Source organism: Tasmannia lanceolata, unplaced genomic scaffold (genome assembly GCF_043159265.1).
Source record: "Tasmannia lanceolata isolate RefF3 unplaced genomic scaffold, GAP_Taslan_0.1 ptg000023l, whole genome shotgun sequence".
Lineage (NCBI taxonomy): Eukaryota > Viridiplantae > Streptophyta > Magnoliopsida > Canellales > Winteraceae > Tasmannia > Tasmannia lanceolata.
Genome location: NW_027518700.1, coordinates 19,594,254 through 19,608,807, shown reverse-complemented (window position 1 = coordinate 19,608,807; position 14,554 = coordinate 19,594,254). Strand labels below are relative to the sequence as shown.

The following is a 14,554-nucleotide window of genomic DNA, read 5'->3' as shown; positions in this document are numbered from 1 at the left end:
TATGGCACACTTTTCCTCTCTCGGTTCCATCTCCTTTGAAAATCTACTTCATTTTCAAAAAGTTCTGTCCCGAAACCACATATGCATCCCTGAAATTGACAAAGAAACACCCAAACAAACTATTAAATCAAACGAAGGTAAGAACTACTATCTCTATTGCAAGCAGATTATCCCCACTATTTTAATCAAACAAATTACTTCTACAAAAGAAAGACCTAATAGCTCCAGGGCTTGGATTTATCATGGAAGAGAGGACCATGAGAAAAAGAAAATTAATGTCGGAAAGGATTTTAAACTTTTGGTAAAAGCATCGGTGGTAACGTCCCATATTTCATGGAGTTCTTTATATAGAATTTAATTGGGAAGCATCGGTGGTAACTTCCCTTATTCATGGAGTTTTTTATATAGAATTTAATTGGGTGTTCGGAAACGATATATATCATATTTTTGTGAAAATAAAAAAAGGAAAGTAGAAAATTAAAAATTACACCTTGCAAATTGGAAAGGATTGTCCCTCTACCAATCCAAGGGTTAGGATTATCCGAGAGGGATGATTTACCGGGTGGCTCAAAAAATAAACGTTTTGGATTGTAAAGGGAATATATAAATGGAAAGTCTCCAATTTGTTTTGCTTACCAAAACTCCTACTATGAGAAGAAATATGAGTCAATATATAAACGGTTCCATCTTTAGAAAAATTTTAACTGATTTTGTTGGCCCATGTTTGGAGAATCCGCAGCTTCTATTAAATTTAGAATAGGATAATAAGAAACAATTTTATTTAGAGGAAAATGATTGTGAGCTTGAAGCTCATATAGGTTATATGAGCTTGAGTGCCCAAACACATGGGTCCCACATTGCTTGTGGTGATCCAAACCATTCATTTGCAAGGCTCCATCATAGATAAGGTGTGTGCCAAAAATCAGATCCTTTGGATAATCCTAACCCTTCCAAAAGGGGAGGGAAAAAATGGGCAGATTTGTGGCAAACGGTGTCTGTCCATTTTGCCCTCCACATTTGGATGGGTTAGGATGATCCTATGCAGCTGATTTTTTGTACACATCCTATCTATGTAAGGGCCTTTCAAATGAATGCTTTGGATCATCCTAACAATGTGGGCCCACATGTGTTTGGGCCCTCAAGCTCATATAAGCTATATGAGCTTCAAGCTTCTAATCATTTTCCTCTTTTATTTATAGATAGGGGAAGAAAAGAAGCTACTGAGTTAATAATTTTATATTCGATAAGAGAGTCTGATAATAGAAAACAATTTTCAAGGCGATTTGGTGAAACTACTGAGTTAACAATTTTTTAGGAGTTACCAATTTTTTAGGCAATAAGAGAATCGGATAATAGGAAGTCCAGTATTTCTTGAGATTAAGATGGGCCCACTTTGGGAAGGTCTACGTATCTATTGTACTATAGCGGGAAAGTCTAGGTCTAATTTAAACGGTTGAATAGCCACGTAGATAAATAGCCGGATGGGCTGTCCACGTGGGCATGAACAGTGAAACCCCCGCTATAATATATAGTAATAGATAGATTAAAAACGTATAAGCCTCAAGCCTCAAGCCTCAAGCCTCAAGGGAAACCCCCTTTCGTTTCCATTTTCTACTTTTCTAGGTTTTCAGAGGCTGAGATTTGAGAAGAGAATCATTGAATCAAGGCCCCTCAAGGTAAAAAAACGAATCAGGCGGGATCTCCTCCTCCTCCTCCTTCTCAGGCCGTCAGGCGGGATATCCTCCTCCTTCTCAGGCCGTCCTCCTTCTCCGGCGGGATCTACTCCACCTCCTCCTTCTCCGGCGATTATTAAGACATGGTTGTGCCGAACAAACTCAGCCTATCTTTTCTATTTAATCGGCCTGTGACAGCTTTTTGGGTACTGTAACAAACTGCTGTTTAAACAATAAAAGACATGCTGAGTCAGTGCAAGTATTAAAACATAATAGTGCCAATATCAGTAACCTTCCATTTAGACCTTATTTTCAATTCCAAGGAGAGGGGGAGAAGGCAAGGAAACGGAGTCGTCGGTCGCGTGGAGCCACGAAAGTCAGAAAGTGCTAAAAAATTATCTGAAAACGTTTCTTTCTTTACGATGGCGATCTGAAAAGTGTTCAACAACATCTCGTTTTATTCATACCACTTCTTTTCCACGCCCTCTAATCTTTCCCACCTCCCAAGAACAAAGGTACCCTCTCTCTCTCTCTCTCTCTTTTATTTTCTTACGCATTTCTCAATATCTGATTTATGTACCCATCAATCTCTGATTTATGTATATGGTTCGTTTTCTTTTTTTAATGTGATCGTTCGAGCTCTATACTTTATTTGGAAATCGGTTCTTTTCTTGATTTCAATGCTCTAAATTGGAGAATTTTGAATGATTTTTCTGCTTTGTGTTTTCTTCTTTAATATTAGCAATTTGTCAAATGATTTTTTCTGCTTTGCACTGTGAGAGAGTCCTTTTGTTTTAGATCAGATCTTATCATTTGTTCTGTTTTTATATTTTTTTTGCATGGGTTGGTTCCTCTCCTGTACAACAGGAAGAGGTCATGTGGCCACTATCTCAATATCTCCCACTTGGCGACATTGGCAGAGTGAATTCCTTTTTTTTTCATTTAATTCCTTGATTTTTTCAACGTCTCCTAAAAGTTTCTGTTTGGGATTTTCCCTAAGGCCTCCGTTCCTTTCGACGTAAAATTTATTTTATGTTGATAAAACAAATTTTACGTCCATTTTTACGTCGAAAGGAACGGAACCTAAACATTTTTCTTCACCCAGATATTTCTAGGTCCCATTAGACTTGCATGCTTGATGAAAGTTTCTGTACGTATTCTTTTCATCAGAGGATCAACAATCGTGCCAATGGTAAGTATATATCCTTGATATAGTGATATTCAACACATTCGATGTTTTTATTTTGGAGCTATTTGCCCCTGTGAAACAACTAGTTACTCCAAAAGCTTAAGCTGATGGAGATGGAGTTATTTAATCTTTTATACTTTAACACTCCCTCTCACTTGTGGCCCCTCTTTCTGGGGTTGGCCCACACGTGGCCCCTCTTTTGGGTTTGGCCATTGCATCTGGATTTTTGCTTTCCGGGAGGTTTGAACTCGAGACCTTTGGCTATGATACCATGTGAAACAACCAGTTACTCCAAAAAAGCTTAAGCTGATGGAGATGACGTTGTTTAATCTTTTATACTTCAATAGCCCCATTGTATATTGGGCTTATTCCTGCCTAATTGTCACAATAGATTTCTATTGGCCCATTAACCAAACCAAGATTCTAGTCGGGCTTATTCCTGCCTAATTGTCACAATAGATTTCTATTGGCCCATTAACCAAACTAAGATTCAAGTCGACTATAAATTGTCTAGTCTAGACAGCATGAGTAGTTGCCATACCCCATACTACAGGCTGTATACTTAGCTTCTTGTGTGTATCTTGCAATACAACTGTCATCTCTGTCTGTGATCTGCGAAAATTTGCATTGGACTAACCATGGACTTCAATCTTTTCTGCTTAATAAAACAATTTGAGGTGCTTAGTTCCTTTAATGTATCTTATTATTCTTTTCACCGTTTCCCAATGAGCTGGACTGAGATAGCATTGATATATACTCACTAAGTCCATTAGATATGTCAAACCTTGAGCTAAGTTCCGACTTAGTTCTTTTGATAATTTCCAAGCCATTTCCTACAACCAATATATCATCCTGTTTCAAAATGCGGATACGGGCTAAATGTGTCCAAACAAAATCCCAGTCGACTCGACGTGGCACAACCCAATACTCGGTTGACACGGCCAAGTACTCGGTTGATGCAGTCATAACCTGAGAGAGTCAAAGGAGTTTTGATTGACTTTATTGGGCAAAAGGTGGACTCGGACAAGAACTCAGCCAAGGTAAAAGGGAGTTGACTCTGGCGAGTCAACTATGACATGGGAGAGTTTTGAAACTATGGTCCACATACAAAGACAAGATTGTAAACTTGCTCCCGCTTTTCCAGACTTATACACAATAGTTAATCTTGTTAGAGTAAAGTCACATGGCGTAGTTTGAAAATTGTTAGCTTACCAGCTTCTCCAAAAGCTTAAGCTATTGGAGAAAGGCGTTATTTATCTTTTGTACTTTAACACTCCCCCGCACGTGGGCCCACTTGGCAAACACGTGGTACATGTGGTCCCACTTTGGGCCGACCATCGCATGTGGATTTTTGCTATCTGGGAGGTTTGAACTAGAGACCTTTGGCTCTAACACCATGTTAACTTACCAACTTCTCCAAAAGCTTAAGCTGTTGGAGAAAGGCGTTATTTATCTTTTATACTTTAACAAAAATTAACAAATAAAACATCAAATACCATTGACGAGAACATTGGCATCAAAGCCATCAGTAAGAGTTTTTTTTTTATGGTGTAGTTTGAGAATTAACAGGTAAAACATCAATTACCATTGACGAGAACTTTGGCATCAGAGCCATCAGTCAGAGTTTTTCCTTTCATGCGGCAACATGGAGAGCAACAAGTGGAGAAGTGTGTGAAAGACCTCGCTGTGTCGATGCTTCCTAACTTCAAGAGAAAGTAATACGCCCAACTTTAAGAAAGTAAGGGAAGCAACTCTTTCACCCGTTGCACGACAGATCATGATTGGCAGCAGTGAGTGCAAGGATCAACCAAGCCGGCTGCTATGGCAGATGACAAGCATACTCTCTTGAGGTTAAGGAGTGTCTGCACAACAGGGCCTTTTACACACTTATCCACTTGTTGCTCTCCCTACTTCCGCACGAACTGCATGAAAAGAAAAGCTCCGACTGATGGCTCTGATACCAATCTTGGATCTGTAAGTATGAAGAAGGCGGCAATGGGAGGGGCTTCACTTGCACCGTGGGAAGAGTCCTTTCATTCCCGATCAGATCAGATCTAATAATCTTTTCTGTTTTTATATTCTGTTTGAGTATCAAACTCCATCTCAAGCCCATAATATCCTGTTTAGCTGTGCCCCCTCCTAACTGACCCATATGTGTGCTAGTTTCCCTATATATCAGGTGAGGCCATATGGCCGCCATACCAACAGTTCATGCATGTATTATATACAATTTTTTAATGACATTATATACTATTTTTTGATATTTAATTCTATGTCAATTCCTCTTATCTCGTGAAATTGCATTTGGTTATAAAAAAAGACTTGGCAATTCTTTGGATTTTAGTTCGTTTTTACTGTGTCTCAGTCTGATTTCATAGATTTATGAATTTTATGTGATTGTAAAGGAATTATTCCATATTGTTGTGCTACATCAACTGAAAGAATCTTTGAGGCATTAATATATTAAATGGGGATTGTTGGAAGATCCAGAGATAGCACATGTTTCTTGAAAAACCTTTGGACACCATCTGGTGCATGCTGCCGAAAAGTAGAAATTATTTGCTCGGTTTTGCAGATGTGGGAAATTAGAGTCCAATGTATACTTGTGGATGAAGCACTTAAGAAATCATGATCTTTGAACTTTTTTTTTTGGGGTTTTGCAGATGGGAAATGGGAGTCCAATGTATACTTTGGATGAAGCACTTATTGCCATGGGCTTTGGGAAATTCCAAGGCCTCGTGCTTGCTTATGGCGGGATGGGTTGGATTGGAGAAGCAATGGAAATGATGCTTCTCTCTTTTGTAGGACCAGCAGTTCAGTCTGAGTGGGGGCTTTCTTCTCATGAAGAGAGCTTGATCACCAGTGCTGTTTTTGTTGGTATGCTAATTGGAGCATACTCATGGGGCATAATTTCAGATAACTATGGGCGAAGGCAGGGCTTTTTCTGTTTCTCCAAGCTTCTTTGTATGATATAAATACATATGCATATACATTTATGGTCTTATCTTGACTAATTACCCAATTTCTTTGCCTTTAGTTTCCAATCTTTCTTATGTCATCTTTCAAGAAAAAAAAAGTTTCCACTCTGTCAAACTACATTTATGATTTCCAATTTTCCATAATTATTTTTTTTTCATTTTTTTCATATCCATACTTTCGACTTACATAGCATGATTTCTACTATCATTTGTTTGCTAGGGTTTTATGAATTTCTTGAAAAATTATTCTAAAACTTGAAGATCTATCTTGTACTACATTGGAGAACCAAAATATTGTAAATGTTGTTTAGCCTTCACTTGTGTTGTGCATTTTATTTTTTCTTTGATGGTCTTCATCGCATTTACGAATTTAACATGAATGGCATTGTTAAGTGAAAAAACAAGAAAAAAAGCATACTCTACCCTTATACATACCAATAACCACAATGAATATAATAAGAATAAGCTTCTACAATTGATCAATTCTACATAAGGAAGGAGAGATTGAAGAGGATGTTAACCATAGAATAAGAGCAGGTTGGTTGAAGCGGAAGCTTGCCTCAGAAGTTCTGTGCGATTGTAAAATCCCTACCAAGCTGAAGGGAAAGTTTTATAAGACAGTTGTGAGGCCAGCCATGCTGTACGGCTCAGAATGTTGGGCCACCAAGAAGCAGCATGTGCATAAGATGAGAGTAGCGAAGATGCGAATGCTTAGATAGATGTGCGACCACACAAGGTTAGATAGAATTAAAAATGAAGACATTCGTAAAAAGGTGGGGGTGGCACCAATTGAGGAGAAGATGAGAGAGCACCGCTTAAGATGGTTTGGACTTATCCAACGTAGGCCTTTGGATGCTCTGGTGAGAAGAGGCGACTGATGCCAAATTGATGGAGTAAAAAGAGGTTGGGGCAAACTGAAAACAACTTGGGTAGAAACAGTGAGGAAAGACTTGATAGCTAGGAACATAACAGAGAACGTGACATTGGATAGGATAGAACGGAAGAAAATGATCCACGTAGAAGAACCCAACTAGAGCCAGGATTATTGCCGGATAGATTCCTGGCTTATTGGAATTTTAGGGTTAGAACCCAACTAGAGCCATGATGCGAACTTAGGGTTCGCAAGCGACTTATTGGAATTTTAGGATCAATAAATGAGTTCTAACTCAATAAAATCAGCAACAGGCATTCCCAAATCAGCATAAACATAACATGAACAATCAAAATCAACAAAGGATTTTTAAAAAGTTCTTGGTCGGTAATTTAAATCACCCATAAAATTAAATTATCCATACCCCATACCCTGTCCCATACTATATGTCCCAACAAGAAGTAACTAATCAATATGAAATAAAAATCAGTCCTCAACAATAAATTGTCACAATAATTTGATCTATGAAATCCAACTAGTATGGCCTATAAGATGTCCCAAAGAATGATGATATTATGGGTGAATGGTAAAAGGTAGGGTTGTGGAAGACAAGGATATGGTTGATTTGGGTAAAATAAAGATGTGAGGACTGTGGGAACGGTCCAAAGGGGGAGGAAAGTATGGGTTGGCTGTTGAAAATGAAAGGGAAGGTATTTTGTACTTGGGAATGACGCGTTGGATATCTAGCCTTGATCGTCTGTTGCAGGATGTGTCCGAGAGAGGGAAAAGAGGGCTGTTCACAACCAAGATGAAGAGAGATGGAGAAGAAGGATGGGGAATCATGCTCAAGAGAGAGAAAAGAAAGGGAATAGAGGGACGACTTATGAACCCAACTGTGAGAGTGAGCGGAAGAAGAGATTTTTTTTTTTTTGGGGGGGGGGGGGGGGGGGTTGTGAAGGAGGAAAAGGGAGATGGAGGGAGATAAATGGGGCATCTATACACGCCGCGAGGGGAAAGAGGGGTGAGAGAGAAGAGAGAAAAAAGGGAAGAGAAAGAGAGAGGGAGGCGGCATACCTTGACGCAAGAGGGGCTTCTTCTCACATTTTTCCATGATTTCAAAGACGTCCTAAGGCTTCCTCCTTTAGGGCTTTTATAAGGAGGGTTGAGGAGTCTTTTGCGGCTTTACTAAAAATAGTCCGCACTTACTAAAATTAGAAAGTCCATGCTTACTAAAAAAAATAAGTCTACATGTCCAATAATCTAATAGGATAAAAAATAAATCTAACGATTGGTCGATTGCTGAGAAGACTAAATCACATCAGCTCCCCCCCCGCCCCCAAAAAAAAAAAAAAAAGTGATAAGAACTCGACTCCATCAAGCAGAAATCGGCCATCTGCTGAAACGAATCATTGCGAAGTCGTCGTAGCTGCACTACATCTATCCACGAGCAATTGATTAATAAAAGGCCTCACCAACGAACGAGGTATCTTTAGTGAAATCCATGGTTCATCTCCGTGTTTGGGTGTCCATGTCTTAAACTCCAGAGGATAATATAAAGCGTTGATGTTAAGCTCTCGCATATCTCACAGGTGTGTTTGATGAGTGAATCCAATCATGAACCGATCACATCAGGGGAACGTGATCACTAGAACCCCCATGCTGTAGAAGTGATAAGTTTCCAATTCATGCCAACAAACACTTCGACTAATCAATTCTCAAATTTGTAACAAAAAAAGAATTACAGATAAAAAGGGAAAAAATGGAAAAAACATATCAAATAGAAAGATAAAGACTCATCAAATTAAAAAGAAGAAGCATTGATTCTTTGGGAGAATAAATGGCGAATGATAGATAGAGAGAAAGGTATTTTTATCTTGAATTGGCATCAATTATGAAGAAGCACCGCCGAGTACATACATACATATTTATATACACACTATATCTCATCCAATTCTTAGCAAGCTTGTCTTTTATTAATATGGTCCCTGATCAGTTATGTAACTAGATAAACATTGAACCCGACCAGTTATATATGGTCAAAGTATCCAGTTCCACCACTGGTCAGGGTCAATGTATATCTAGTTACACCACTGATCGGGGTCAATGTATATCTAGTTACATAACTGGTCAGATTAAGATGGGGGTGGAAGGCGACTCGCTTAACACGATCCATTGGCTCAACGTGGAGTCCTCTCCCTACAGATTACAATGCTACTTTAGGAAGATTATGAGGCACTAAGTGTGCCTTCTCTCACGTTAACGGGAAAGACCGCTTGTTGGCCAATCTTGTTGTATACGAGTTTTGATTGAGGGCAGATGCATGATCATCATCTGTTCTTGGATTTGAATGGATGACTCGATTAGATGTGGTACCGTGTTTTAACGGGTTTTGAGCATGGAAGATGCCTTTTTGGCATCTAGGGTTGATTACCTTGAGGGTTAGCCAAAAGACTAGTGTTCGTACGGATACGAACACCTATAAGGATGGGATGCTTTTCTAGTATCCAGTGCATGGCTTTTTTAGGGTTACCGTGTAGTAACGGGCTTACCCTAGTGTTAGAGAGCTACCGCGTAGAAACGGACTTGGGTTTTGAGGGCTACCGTGTAGAAACGGACTTACCTTGATGTTGGAGAGCTACCGCATAGAAATGGACTTACTCTGGTTAAGTGGTGGAACTGGATGCTGATCATCGACCACCTCGTTCTTCTCAAAACCCGTCACAATATCTCTAACACCTCTCGGTGTACCACCTTGATGTAGTCGATGAAAGCGTAGACTTGGATATTATCGGCTATACATGTGAAATAAAAACTCTTAACTAAACTCCATGTAACAATAACATTAAAAAAAAAAAAACTCCATGTAACAATAGGAGCCAACTCTCACAAAAAAACGTGGACTTGCCGTCTTGTTGCAAGTGTATGGCGAGCCCTCTTAGTTCACTTAAATGACTTGAGTGAATTAGAGATAAAATACCGAACGACCCTCACGACAAGAAACTGAAGACAAAAGCCCCCGTTAGCTACGGAATCTCCCACGTGGACCCTCCTCCGTCATTCTCTTGGCAAAATAAATCTGGGACCTTGGAATTGAGTCCTTGGTGGGCTACTTTAGATTCCTATCACCAATACTTGAGCTTTTTGGCTCCAAGTGGTTCCCTGGTGAGTATCATCTTTAAGTTTTAGAAAATCTCACATCTTTGAGAATTTCAGGAACAACAACCCTATAATTCTATGACACCAAGATATGAGTTCAGGACACTGAAATTTCAGTGATAGAATCGATCTTAACATGCTCTCAAGAACTGAACTCTTCACAGAACAACAGCAAAGATTGTTTTCTGTTTGCTGAAATCCTTAATAAAAGAAACAACAAGAAGGAACTCTAGCAAACATGATTGCAAAGCTTGAGTGATGCGATGGTCTAAGGTATCTTCAAATTAGCAGCCAAATAAGAAAAAAAAAGAATGCAATAACAAGTAAACAACACAAATGTGCTGAAGAGGAACAAGGAGCAGTAGAGATATGTCATGTTCTGAAATCTCATCAACTTGAAAAGAATATCCAAATTGGAAAATCCAGAAAAATAAGAAATAAATTCAATGACATCCGTTTAGGGTGACTGCCCCCTCCTTATTTATAAAACTTCCTAGCGTCCTACATAAACATGAAAATTTCACCTAATTGCTGTCTTAATACAACCATCAACTAAAAACTAAAATTACTGAGCTAAACTCAGAAATTATAGTTCTAAGTATTGTGATCCTATCGTATCCAGATAAACTACCATCTTTGTTCAAACTCGTCTTTTATTAGATAATAAATGTACAATCAAGCTGTCTCAAATTCCAAATTTCCATGCAAGTATCAATCACATGTAAATCGATTATCACTTATTTCCAAAAAGTTAGTAAATGGTGAGCTTGTTCCTAGATACATACTGAGCCATGATCAAGTAGTAGACATCTTGATGTAGCACATGTGGTTGCATGCATGCATGTGAAGCTTTGGGACTCAAGTTTTGCATGTAGTTAAGGCATTTTTGGAAGTTGTTATCTTGGAACGAAGAAGTTTAGAGTTACAAGAGGTTTTGAAAGTTGTTGTTCTAGTTTCCAAGTAGGGTCAAAGTCTTAGGTAATTAATAGTAGGTTGGAAGTTGTAATGGGAGTAAATGACTTGGGTAGTGGAAAAATATGTAAAAAGGGGATGAAGTATGTATTTTGTGCCATTGAAGAAAATATTGGAATGAAGTAAAGAAACCCTTTTGATGGTATAGCATTGCTCGCATTTTTTGTTCATTCTTCCACAAGTTTTCTTGTGTTTTTTCCCCTCTTGTTCTTCTCTCCATTATTTGGTATCCGAGCTTGAGATTGGCTCTTGGGCGCCGCTTCTTCTTTCTTGTGGATCTTTCTTCCATGGCGGCGAGAAGACCTAGAGGAAGGCGCGACAACAATCCGATAGTGGATGCAAGAGAAGACGAAATACAAGAACATTGTAGGCAAGTTGAGCAATTAGCTTTACGCTTAGAGCGTCAAGAAACTCGTAGTGACCACTGTCATTCAAGTGATGAGTTTGATGTTAATCCATTTGCCAATTGACCCCAGCGTGAGGAGCCGTTGGAAGCAATGTTCTTTTGTGCTTCGGACGACCTTAAGATCAATATTCTGGAGTTCCATGGGCGTCTACATCCGGAAGAGTTTCTTGATTTGATTAGTGCCGTTGAGAAAATTTTCGATTACAAAGATACGCCGGAAGGCCATTGTGTGAAACTTGTGGCGACTAGGCTTCTTGGCTATTCTTCGGTATGGTGGGACAAAGTTCAATAAATGTGGCTACGGAAAGGAAAGCTTAAGATTTTGTCATGGGAAAAGATGAAATCAAGACTAAAGGAGAAGTTTTCTCATGCATGGTTTTAAATTTCGGTTTCGGCAAACACCGAAATGAAATTCACATGATGTCATATCTTTACAAGATTTCGCCGAAATTTCATCGAAATTCCGAAATTTCTGTTGAAATTTTATTTTTGGACTTTTTACAAAATTTCCACCTAAATTTTAAAAATTTACACCGAAATGTTATAATTTCCATCGAATTTATGAAATTTCCACCGAAATAGCTGAAATTTCCACCGAAATAGCTGAAATTAACACTGAAATTTTAGGCATTTCAGTCGAAATTAAAAAAATAAACGAAATCATGATCATATTTTTACATGATTTCGGCCGAAATTTCAGCCTGAAACCGAAACATTTTGCTTTCGGTGGTGGCCGAAACCGACACTGAAACCGAAATTTAAAACCTTGTTCTCATGTTAATTATGCTCGAGTCACATTCTCTCAATTCAACAATCTCCGTCAATAGGCGAGAAGCGTAGTTGAGTACACTGAAGAATTCTATAAACTTTCTGTACGAAATGTTATACAAGAAACCGAAGAACAACTTGTCTCAAGGTATGTGGGTGGCTTGCGTATGGTAATTCGTGATGAAGTCCAAATGCAAGGTTTGTGGAAAGTTAATGATGCATATCAATTAGGCTTGAAAGTTGAGGCTAAGCTTGCTCGTAGTGGCACAAAGAAGTTCATGAATGTTCATAACCTATACCCTTCTCCAAGAGGTGAATCTTCACGAAATGATGTTGTTGCCAAAGGTGGGCATCCTAATACTAATGTTGGCCGTGATTCATCACGTGTTGAGAGGGTGTGGGACATGGAATTCGGCCTTTCACTTGTTTCAAATGTGGCCAATTTGGTCATCGTGCAAATGAATGCCCAAAATGACAAGTCGATGTTCGTGTGAACTATGCTGATGAAGAAGATGAGCATGATGCTTTTGATGATTCCATTGAACCCGTCTATGATGAGGGTGAAGTGGAACGAGAGGAAATCAAGCCCGAAGTTGGAGATAGTTTGGTGATTCGCTGAGCATTGACTACTCCAAAAGCAGATCCTATTGAAGATTGACTTCGATCTAATATTTTCAAGACAAGATGTAAGGCACAAGGCAAGACTTGCACGATCGTGATTAATGGTGGAAGTTGTGAGAACATTGTCTCACAAGAAATGATGGACAAGCTCAAGTTAAAGACCTAACCGCATCCAAAGTAATATCGTATCTCATGGTTCAAAAAGGGAAATGAGGTAAAATTGATAAGCGGTCTTTAGTTTCATTTTCAATTGGCAAAAATTATAAAGATGAAGTTTGGTATGATGTCGTCCCTATGGATGTATGTCATATACTTTTAGGAACGTCTTGGCAATTTGATTGAAATGTTATACATGATGGCTGCAAGAACACCTATACCTTTCGAATGGGTAATGTGGAGGTTGTTCTATTGCCTAGCAAGGAAGAAAGTACTCCCAAATCTCATAAAGAGGAGGGTAGTAACTTTCTTACTTTGTCTAAACTCATACAAGAAAGTAAGGAGAGCAGTGATATGTACATATTAGTTGCAAAGGAGGTGGTGAAGCATAATCTTGATCTTGTGCCTTTGACAAATTCTTCCAAAACAAGCAAAGAAGTTGAAGACTATACAAAAACAATTGCAAGGCTTCATAAAGATGTCTATCGAAAACGTCAAGTAAGCAATGTGAAATATAAAGAAGCGGTCGATGGGTCGATGTACATCGACGTTTCAAGACTTTCAAAAAAGGAGAGCTTGTTTGGGCATACTTGAAGAAAGAAAGGTTTCCGGTTGGTACATACAACAAACCCAAGGAGAAGAAGATTGGCCCATGTCGAATCATGGAGAAAATCAATGACAACTCTTACAAGGTTGAACTTCCAATGGGTGTATGTACTCACCCCACTTTCAATGTTCAAAATTTATCAAAGTATTATGGTGAAATTGACGCAAACTCAAGGGCGAGTTCCCTCCAACCCGGGGAGGATGATGTAGCACATGTGGCTGCATGCATGCATGCCTAGAATGGTGGACCTTGATTTTAGTGTGATAATGGTGGTCAAAGTATTGTGAAGCTTTGGGACTCAAGTTTTGCATGTAGTTAACGCTTTTTTGGAAGTTGTTATCTTGGAATGAAGAAGTTTAGAGTTATAAGAGGTTTTGAAAGTTGTTGTTCTCGTGTCCAAGTAGGGTCAAAGTCTTAGGTACTTAATAGTAGGTTGGAAGTTGTAATGGGAATAAATGACTTAGGTAGTGGAAAAATATGTAAAAAGGGAATGAAGTATGTATTTTGGGCCATTGAAGAAAATATTGGAATGAAATAAAGAAACTTTTTTGGTGGTAGAGCATTGCTCCCATTGTTTGTTCATTCTTCCTCAAGTTTTCTTGTGTTTTTTCCCTCTTGTTCTTCTCTCCATTACATCTTCACAAAGGGCCTTGCTTCGTATCATCATGCATCCATGTTACTTGACAAGTTGGTCATATTCGAGTATTAACCCATTCCAATTCTATGTGTAAAGCATCAACCCATTAAAGGAACACTACAAGATTGATTTAGCTGATTCAATTTGTTCTCTCAAACGGCTCACGGATTAGGTTATCTGTCCATTTCTTGGCATATTCGTCGTGGTCTTCGATGATAGCCTAGTTTTGTGTCATATCTCTGAGGAGCATTTGAGACATTTGCGACTTGTCTTAGATGGGTTACAACAAAAGAAGTACCTAAATCTCAAGAAGTGCACCATCCTTGATGACAATATTGTGTTTCTAGGCTATCTCGTGTCTTCATATGGCATCAAAGTAGATGAAAAAAAAGTGAATGCTACTGTAGAATGGCCCCCACCAATTACCATTATGCAAGTTAGGAGATTTCATTGACTTGCTGCTTTTATGAGCGTTCCATTAGGAACTTCAGCACATTGGTGGCACCAATCACCAATTGCA

At 38.8% G+C, this 14,554-nt stretch overlaps 1 protein-coding gene across 1 annotated transcript in view; it reads left to right on the top strand.

Moving 5' to 3' along the window:
• The first annotated feature begins 1,549 nt into the window (after positions 1-1,549).
• NIAP (Major facilitator superfamily protein) overlaps positions 1,550-14,554 on the top strand; it is a 48,815-nt gene continuing 35,810 nt past the window's right edge. Inside the window, exons 1-2 of the mRNA XM_077366364.1 lie at positions 1,550-2,188; positions 5,526-5,794. Of these exons, the coding sequence (XP_077222479.1) occupies positions 5,526-5,794 (269 nt within the window). The 5' untranslated portion in view covers positions 1,550-2,188. The remainder of the gene's footprint in view (positions 2,189-5,525; positions 5,795-14,554) is intronic.